General features: G+C 31.4%; 1 protein-coding gene across 1 annotated transcript; it reads right to left on the reverse strand.

The window, feature by feature from the left end:
- Positions 1-7,430: 7,430 nt before the first annotated feature.
- LOC136229660 (large ribosomal subunit protein eL38z/eL38y-like) lies at positions 7,431-7,937 on the reverse strand. Its single transcript, XM_066018598.1, has 2 exons — positions 7,892-7,937; positions 7,431-7,594 (listed from the first exon to the last, which is right to left on the reverse strand). Exons 1-2 carry the CDS (start codon positions 7,935-7,937, stop codon positions 7,431-7,433), a joined length of 210 nt encoding a protein of 69 aa, XP_065874670.1.
- Between the last annotated feature and the right edge of the window lie 1,286 nt (positions 7,938-9,223).

Below are 9,223 nucleotides of genomic sequence, written 5' to 3' on the forward strand. Positions count from 1 at the left end.
AGAGTGAAACGATGTAGTTTTGTAATTGGGATAGGTTGTTGTTTTTTTAATGTATAAAACTACGTAGTTTTGGGGTGGTTCTCACCTAAGGTGAGTTCTCACTTGATCCCTCCCCTACATATATATATATATATATATACATATATATATATATATATATATATATATATATAAATTTATAATTATTACTATACATAGGCATAGTTTCTAAATGTGGGACTTGAAAAGTGTATAACAAATAACGTTTGAGAGGTTATTCCTATTTATAACTGGCCCAAGTTGGGACCGAGTTTTTGTATAACAAAATAGAGGTTATTCCTATATAGAGTATTCCTATATAGAGGTTTTACTGTACTTTAAACATTATGACCACTAAATTTCAATTAACGTCTTAAAATAACCGTTCATAACTTTAAAATATATAATTCCAAAAATTAATACTATAATATTTTAAACAACTTTAATTTTTCAACTATTTCGTTTTAAGGTTATTAAGACGTTGTTTGGTTAGGGGAGAGAAATTGAATGTTTAAATAGAGAATTCTCTAAAAATGTTGATTTGAAGAATAAAAAATGTAAACCTATATTAAATATGATTCTAAACCTCGTCTTTCAATTTCACATTCCAAAACCCTAACCAAAAAAAATATGATTCTAAACAACTTTAATTCTTGGATATTTTTATTTTGGGATCATCAACACTAATTTTAATGTGTTAATTAAAGTTTAGTGACCATAATATTAGAAAATATAAACTTCAATGATTTTTATATTTTATTTAAAATTTAATGATCATACTGTAACAATTTAAAGTCCAGTTTCTCTACCTTTTCTCAGTTTCAAATTAATGGACATGTTTCTCTTTTAAAAAAATAGCAATCAAATCAGGATAAATATTTTTAGTTTAAAGCTTAATATATAATTCATATTTTAATTAAAAAAAGAGTCATATAAAGAATAATTATTTAACTAACATTAAAAACAAATTGAAGCTTAAGAAAAACCTAAAAAAAACTAAACTAAAATAAACTAAACCTTAAAATCCTACCAAAAAAAAAAACTAACCTTAAAATAGTTCGAAAGATTAACAAACTCTTTTTTTTTTACAAAAAATCCCAAAACAAAGATTAACAAACTTATTCAATTATTTCAAAAAAAAAAAAACAAACTCATTCAATCATTCTTTATTTAATTTAATTGGTAAAATTAGTTTGGTTTATTTATTAGAAAATTGTGGAGAATGCGAATGTGAAATTAAAAATATCATAGAAGAAGAAGAAAAGGATTGTGAAATTATTATTATTTCCAAGAAAGTGGGATACCTAAATGATCACACGTGGTATGATGCCCTTTGTTTAGCTTTCTATACATTATCTACCTTCTCATTCTTAATTCTTGATTTGACCATTCTCATACTATATAATATCATTACATATTTATATTTATATTTATATTTTAATTAAATAATAATAAGTATTTGGAAGCAACTCATGACACATAATTCTACCTCAAATATACTAATTTTGGGACCAGAATATTAACAATTTCGATTTTATTTGGTTTGGTCAATTTTTTTTTTTAAGTTCCTACTTTTTCTTTGTGTGGTTATGAAAGAAATCACTATGATATATTTCCATCCATCCAACTCTAATTTGTTTCTAATTTTGTAAAGAATATTTAACAATTTTTCAGAGAAAATGTTACACAATTTTTGAAGCATATTTATTATAGTGTGAGATTCGGAGCTCTAATAAGAAAGATACGATAGGTTAGTGGCTACATTTTTCAAATAAAAAATAGAAGTTTGTAAATTCGAACTCATCTTTTTAAAAAAATAAAATCATAAAAATAATTAAAGCTATAATATGTTTATAACTGGATGGATGAAAGTAAGATTATACATCTAACCTATAATGGTTGAGATGGAATGAATCTTATTCATGATAGAAAAAAAAAACATAATTCACAAAATAAATTAAAACATATTAAAAATGAAGTTTTTACTTGTTTAACCGTAAACATTTCCTCTTTTATATTAGAACATTATTCGCCGATCTTGATCGTTTTACTTTTTCGAGGTACGTGCAATACATATTCCAGATGTAGCTTATTTCTTTGTCACCAAGTGATTAATTGACTATGTTTTAAGCAAGTTGCGTGTGCTATCGGGACACTTTTAAAATTTAAAAAATCAATCAAGCTTTTTGAACAAATTGAGGAATAATGTATATTAAAAAATTGAGTGTATTTATTTTTTACTTTAAAAGTTGCTTTTGGCTTTCTATAGACTAGAAACAACTAGATCTCTCAATACATTTATACAAGTTGTTTAAGTATTCTCATGGTTTTTAGTACCGGTGTCATTTGAATTATCTAATGAAGAATAAAAGACAATTATGGAATAGAAATCCTATTAAATATTATATGAACGGTTTTTTAAGCAATGTGGTAAATATTATAGGAAAAATTACAAAATTAGGTTAAATGGGAGGTCCATTTACATATTTAACTCATTTACTCAACCTACTACATATCTAGACTGATTTTGTATGACTTTTCCATAATACCCTCAATATTTACGCGCGTCTCGCCCCCTCCCGTATGACTTCGCAGATTCCATATTATGCGAAACCTGCGAAGCTAATGTTTGGATTTATATGCGAAGCCTGCGAATCTAATGTTTGGTTTACTTGATGAATTTACGCACAATATGCGAAGCTAATGTTTGGTTTACTTGATGAATTTCATTAGCATATGTGAAGCCTGCGAAGCTAAAGTTTGGTTTACTTGATGAATTTAGTTCGCATATGCGAAGCCTGAATGTATTTTGAAGCTAATTCGCGAAGGGGTATATAACAAAAAATGGCAAATAACAACGGATTCTAACATTAAAATCATAACATTATCAAAATTTACAACAAGATTGCCACATTAACAACATCAAAATTTACAACAAGATTGCCACAATAAACTCCTAACAAAGCAGATTCACTCCTAAAATGGTTGGTTAGTAAAGATTGTGCCAATAATCCGGTACCAATTTTGAATCGGATGAGTAATCTTGGTGTGCACCGTGAGACACATCCATCCCAAAAGGTCTGGACTTTCATTTCTCATCCCAAAAGGTCTTCCGAACCTTTTGGGATGAGAAATGGAAGTCCAGGCCTTTTGGGATGAGAAATGGAAGTCCAAACCTTTTGGGATGGATGTGTCCCATGGTGCACACCAAGATTACTCATCCGCTTCAAAATTGGTACCGGATTATTGGCACAATCTCTCCTAACCAACCATTTTATGAGTGAATGTGCCAATCTTGAGGGAAATTTCTTCCTGTACAGGAAGGAAAGTTATCTCCCCTGCATCCGAGGACGCCACCTTCTAGAAAGGGATGTTATGTAATCAACTACCTTCAAAAAAAATTAATCGTGTTAGGCAGGGAAAAAGACGATTTTGGCTTCGCGAAATGAGGATTGGCGAAGCATGCAAATGTAAATGTGTAGGGAAAGAGGTGATTTTACTTCGCTAATCGATGTTTTCACGAGGTATGCGAGGTCTGAAACGTGACGATCTACGTCGTATATCGATGCTTTCGCGAAGTCTGTGAGTCAAATCATGAACTTTTCTACTCGGAGACTTCGCGAACTAATCGATTCGCGAAGTAGATCCACACGTTTCAGACTCGTTCTCTTCGTAGATCTTCACGAAATCATCGATTCACGAAGTAGATCGTCACGTTTCAGGCTCTTTCTCTTCGCAAATCTTCACGAAATCATCGATTCACGAAGTGTATTCATGAAAAAACACAGAAAAAACAACAGATACTTACATTTTTCGCGCCTTTTACCCTTAAAAGCGACAATAATAATATGATAAACTGGAAAAGCGAAGGAAATAACGTAGAATAACCATTTCTTTGATGGTAACAAGAAGAAAGAAACCAAGTAACGAACAGGAAGATGAAGAACCATAACTTCATTTTCTATGATTAGGAAGTTGCAGAATCAAGAGATGAAGAGAGGAAAAAGAGAAATTCATTGTGATTTGGCGAAATTGTGCAGATTTCGTGTAATTTAAAGGAACATGGGAAGATCAAAAGTCTTGAAATCATTAATGGAGGAGCCAACTTTTTAAGTAACCAAGGAGATGAGGAGGAGCGGCCGTTCGCGTTGTGGGAAGTGAGAAGGTTATGGGTATTATGGGAAAGTCACATAAAATCAGTCTAGATATGTAGTAGGTTGAGTAAATGGATTAAATATGTAAATAGGCCTCTCATTTGACCTAGTTTTGTAATTTTCTCAATATTATAAGAGGTTTTTCGTGATAACTCTAAAAATGTGTTTTTCTTGAAAAACTTAAATAAATGATGTTTCCATCAGAAATTGTGGAATTATCACATCTAATTCTTCCCAGTAGCGGATTTAGGGGGTCAAATGGGGCATTTGGTGCAAAATAAAGAAAAAAATAACTGTATGTTATAATAGTGTCTGAAATTGATCCAATTTATTAATGTTAGGGGTAAAATTGCTCTTGGTTACAAACATTAAGGGTAAAATTGCACCATTTTAGACGTTAGGGTAAAATTGTTCCTCACCCGGTATTTTTGCTCTTGTCTACAAACATTAGTCTAAAAAAAATTTACATAGAGTTTTGACCCCCTTCCTCAAATCTTGGATCCGCCGCTTATTCTCCCAAAACAACATTTGGGCGTAGGATTACATCAACGTGGTATATATGTATAAAAAATATCAAAATGGAGGATTCACTAATTTAAAAACAGTAAAATGCAAGTATTATTTGACATGTAAAATTTAAAATTAAGCCCAAAGTACGTAAACCATGACATCTTAATCTGGAAATCTTTAAATTTGTCTGTCTCTATTTTCCCATTCATTTGGGATATTTGACCAATAAGATAAAGTCTATAGTTTCATGATCTGTCTTTAAATATGCTCTATTAAATACTTGTAATCGTAATCAGCGGTAGAAAATTGAGGTTTAATAGTTGATAAATAGTGATTAGGAGTGTATTATGTCTCAAAATCAAAATTTCAAGACGTTAATTTGAAAATTTTAATCATAATTGGACTTTAATCTCCAATTATGAGGTATGAAAGCTCAATTATTAATTTCCTTATATGTTAAAGTCTAATTGCAGTTTATCATTTACAGTACAAACCTATATCTATATAATGGGCGGCCATTTTATATTCAAATGTCAAAACTATATAATATATAACAGTAAGTGATTAATTAATTGAATGATAATGATCAACTAAAATAATGGTAATGCTGGCCAAATGTTAATGAAGTTGGGTGAATTTTAATTTGTTAATTATGCTACCGGATCTCCACTATGACTTGTTTTGGTGTCAATGATGATTGCTAATCAATATTAATTAAACTAAACCCATAAATTTTCTATTCATTTTCCTTCTTTTTTAAGACATAATCTAAGCTAAAATTAAGCTTGTAATGTTAATAAATAATTAGGTTAAGCCTATTTGGTTCACATGTTGATGTTTGTTGTTTACTGTTAGTTGTTTGCTGTTGCTGTTAGATTACAGATATTAGTTGATTTTTCTACTAAAAATATGTAGTTGTTTCGGAATTTTATCAAACATGTTTTATCTCCTATTTAGAATTAAAATGCAAAGAGTAGTTCCGAAAAATGGAAAGAAACAGTGATACAGATCGGTTTTGTCTGAAAGTTTTAATCGTAAACTTACAAAGATATTTCTTCTCTAGCTAAACTAAAAGGAGTGAATCCCGGGTTTTATGGACTAAAATCCATAGGAATATGAAATCCCCATTGCTGAAGGTGAAAACCTTAACAAGTTTCTTGAAGATGATTAATATTTGATTGATAAAAAGTTAAAGAATTACAATGAAAGAGATGAATTTATATCATCTAAAACCTAAATGCCCAATTACATAAAGGGTAAATTACATAACTAAATAAAATATAAAGATAAGGGTAAATTGGGTTAAATATAAAGGGGTGGCATGGATGGTAAATAGGGAGTGGCATGGGTTGTAAATAAGGAGTGGCAGGATTGTAATTAAGGAGGGAGCTGGAGTAAGGAGCAAGTTCCTTAAAATGGAGGTACGCGGAGCGTGCCTAATTCTACGCGGTGCGTATGTCCTTAAAATGAAGGTACGCGGAGCGTGCCTAATTCTACGCGGTGTGTATGTGACCTCCTGGACTTCTTTCCGGACCAGTATTCATTCTATGCGGAGCGTGCCCAAATCTACGCTGAGCGTAGATTGGCTGTTGAACTTTCTCCGGATCAAACCTTCCTTCACGCGGAGCGTGCCCGAGCTGCTGGTGTGTTGTGTGGCACTGTTTTGGGCCTCTTTACTCGCTCGTTGCTCGTGCTTGGTTCTTCCTCCGACTTCCTTCGTACGGACCCGATCCCAAAGGGAGATGCCCCGCATCAAACAGACACTTAACATTTGTCCTTCTTTCTCCTCTCATTTTCTTTTGTATTTTCATTGTTTGAAATCCATATATCTCATCGAATTTCTTTTCCGTTTGATTTGCATTTGGCATTTATAAATTTTTTCTTTGTACATTTTTGGAGCTCAACATGAGCGGAAATAATTTATCCAGGCTACTTATGGCCAGTGCAACTGTCACAAAAATTTAATTTATCCCAATAAAATCACTTAAGTTTGTTTTTGTCCGAATAAAATCACTTTGGACGTTTTTCGATCATTTTTTCGTTAGAGTTTATTACGTAACATCTAACCACATGCCTCAACACCATGTGACATAATAAAAAAACATTTAAGAATAACTTAACCTAAATAAATAAGGATTGTCAATTAAAATTCTAACTACAAATTAACCTACGTGGTATATCGATTATCAATTAAAATGTGTAGTTACATTTTTTTTTAATATGTTAGGTGGCGCTAACGTAATGTTGAGATGCCACATGAGTAATTTAGGCGAAAAGATGACTAAAAATTGTTCAAACTGACTTTATTAGGACAAAAACAAACTTAAGTGATTTTAGTGAGACAAATTAATTTTTTATGACTTTTTGAGCACATTGTCAAAACTTTTATGACCACCGGTGCTAATTACCCAATTTTCAGTAGAATCAATTCAGGTTGTTTTGGAAGGATTGTAATATATTGTTAAATGAGAAAATTATAAAAATAAACTTTATGGTTTGGATTATTTTCAAACATAAACTATCTGGTTTAAAAGTAGACAAAACAGGTACCTTGAGGTTGATTCCGTTAGCAAACACAATCCAATTTGACTGTTAAAAAAAAGTCAAAAGTTTTTTTAGCTTATTTTCCATTAATAAACTACATACAACTAAATATAAAATTCTAAGTAACAACCCAAGTATATAACTCACAGAATTTTAATTGAGAAAAAAAAAATCATTGTTGATCTCTTCGCATCATCCGCGAACTCACAGATCTTGAGCAGTTAAATCTGGAGGGAGAGATGGTTTCAATTTATCTGCCTTCTCAGAGTCGAATGCGCAAAGGGTGTATAGGTACTTGGAGCAGCGGACTTTGAATTGGACATCATCTTTCCTCCTTTTGATCTTCACAGAGCGTGCGTCTTTCATTCCGGCCATCCTGTTTCCAAAAAATTTAGATTGGATGTTGGGGTTCTTATTAGACCCTCTCTAAATTCAAAATCTCCTTTTCTTTGCTTGTTAGATCCTCTCTAAATTTAAATTTCTAATTTTTTTTTTTTGCATGTTAGACCTTTTTTAAACCTAAATCTTTAATTTTTTTTTGACCTATTAGGTCCTCTCTAAATCCGAATTTTTTCTATTAAACATTGATTTAGCAAAAAAAACAAAATTACACACCACGTGTAAAATCGGTCCTCCCAACCAAACAATCATGTATTCGCCACTGCTTGCAGTGAGAAGGAAATTCTTGATCTCCTGAATTTGCTTGGGCATTTTGAATGAGGCTCTGCGACGGCTCTGCTTTCAGCACAAGTGACGGTGATTTAAAAAAAGAAGCTAAAAAAACCTTTGGGTTTTTGAGAAAGAGACAGTGTTTTTGAATTTTTATTTTTTTTTTGGTTTATTTGTTATGATTAGATAATAAAGGAGTTTAATTTATAAAATAAAGATAAAATTAACTCTTTTTCCTTTGACTTTTGATTTTTTTTAATATTGTTAGTAAATTTGGAATGTGTTTGCTAATAAAATCAATCTCAAAATACATGTTTACCAACTTTTAAACCACATAGTGTATGTTTGGAAATGATCCGCTTATGGGTGATCAAACAGTGAGTTGCTAACATTCAACTAGAAAACTCTAGTGTAATATCAAATTTTAATCTAACTCGCTTCAATAAATATCATGTTACCTTTGTATATTTTCCTTGATTTTTTTTTTTTTTTTTTTTGCTGAAATACATATTTTATATATAATTTAATATCTTCTTTGCAATTAGTAATTATATATTGCTATTTTTCAAATCCCTTAATAAATTGATATATGCGTGCAAAACATGTTCGAAACATTTTTTTTTTTTTTTTTTGTATTTTATCAATTTTTTTCTTGGAATTAGTCACTGAATAAATGGTGGATAATTAATTGATTTTGTTGTATTGAAATTATGGTCAATAATTAAACCGTATAGGAGATATTAGTTGGTTGTTCATAAAGCAAAAAGAATAGAAATGAAAGAAAACAAAACTTATGTAATGAAATAAATTGTAGCTGAAATTAGAAACGCAGCCTTTCATCTTCACTGTTCAGATATACTATCTTTTCTTTATATATAGAAATATTTAATTTTTTTTGGTAGAAACAGGAAAAAAAACAAGCAAACAAAGAAAACTAACCCGGATCAGTCTAGGAAGGCTAACCCCAATCCTATCCTCTAAAAGAAGAGACGAAAGAAAGATGGGAGGATCAGAAAGGGTAGAAACACCTAACATCCCCTCATGCCCAGCTGCCGCCAAGCGATCCGCAACCCGGTTCTGTTCCCTGTAGATGTGGCTGAACTTTAAGAACTCAAAGGAAGGGCGAAGCCTTAAAATAGCTTTGATAAGATTTTGACTGTTAAGACAAATAGCCTGGTTATCAGAAATCCTGTTGATAGCCTCCATGTTATCAGAGTCCACAGATAACCTCTTTACACCCAGGCTAATGGCAAGCTTGATACCCGAGAGAATACCCCAAAGTTCTGTCGAAAAGAAAGAACCCATCCCCAGGTTCTGGGTAAACCCAG

The sequence above is a fragment of the Euphorbia lathyris genome, chromosome 1, assembly GCF_963576675.1.
Source record: "Euphorbia lathyris chromosome 1, ddEupLath1.1, whole genome shotgun sequence".
Lineage (NCBI taxonomy): Eukaryota > Viridiplantae > Streptophyta > Magnoliopsida > Malpighiales > Euphorbiaceae > Euphorbia > Euphorbia lathyris.

Bases quoted from the DNA above. Each gene is read 5' to 3' on its own strand.
- LOC136229660 (XM_066018598.1), bottom strand. From the start codon at position 7,937: ATGCCCAAGCAAATTCAGGAGATCAAGAATTTCCTTCTCACTGCAA. The intron at 7,595-7,891 runs GCAGTGGCGAAT...ACAGGATGGCCG, and splicing joins GAATTTCCTTCTCACTGCAA to GAATGAAAGACGCACGCTCT.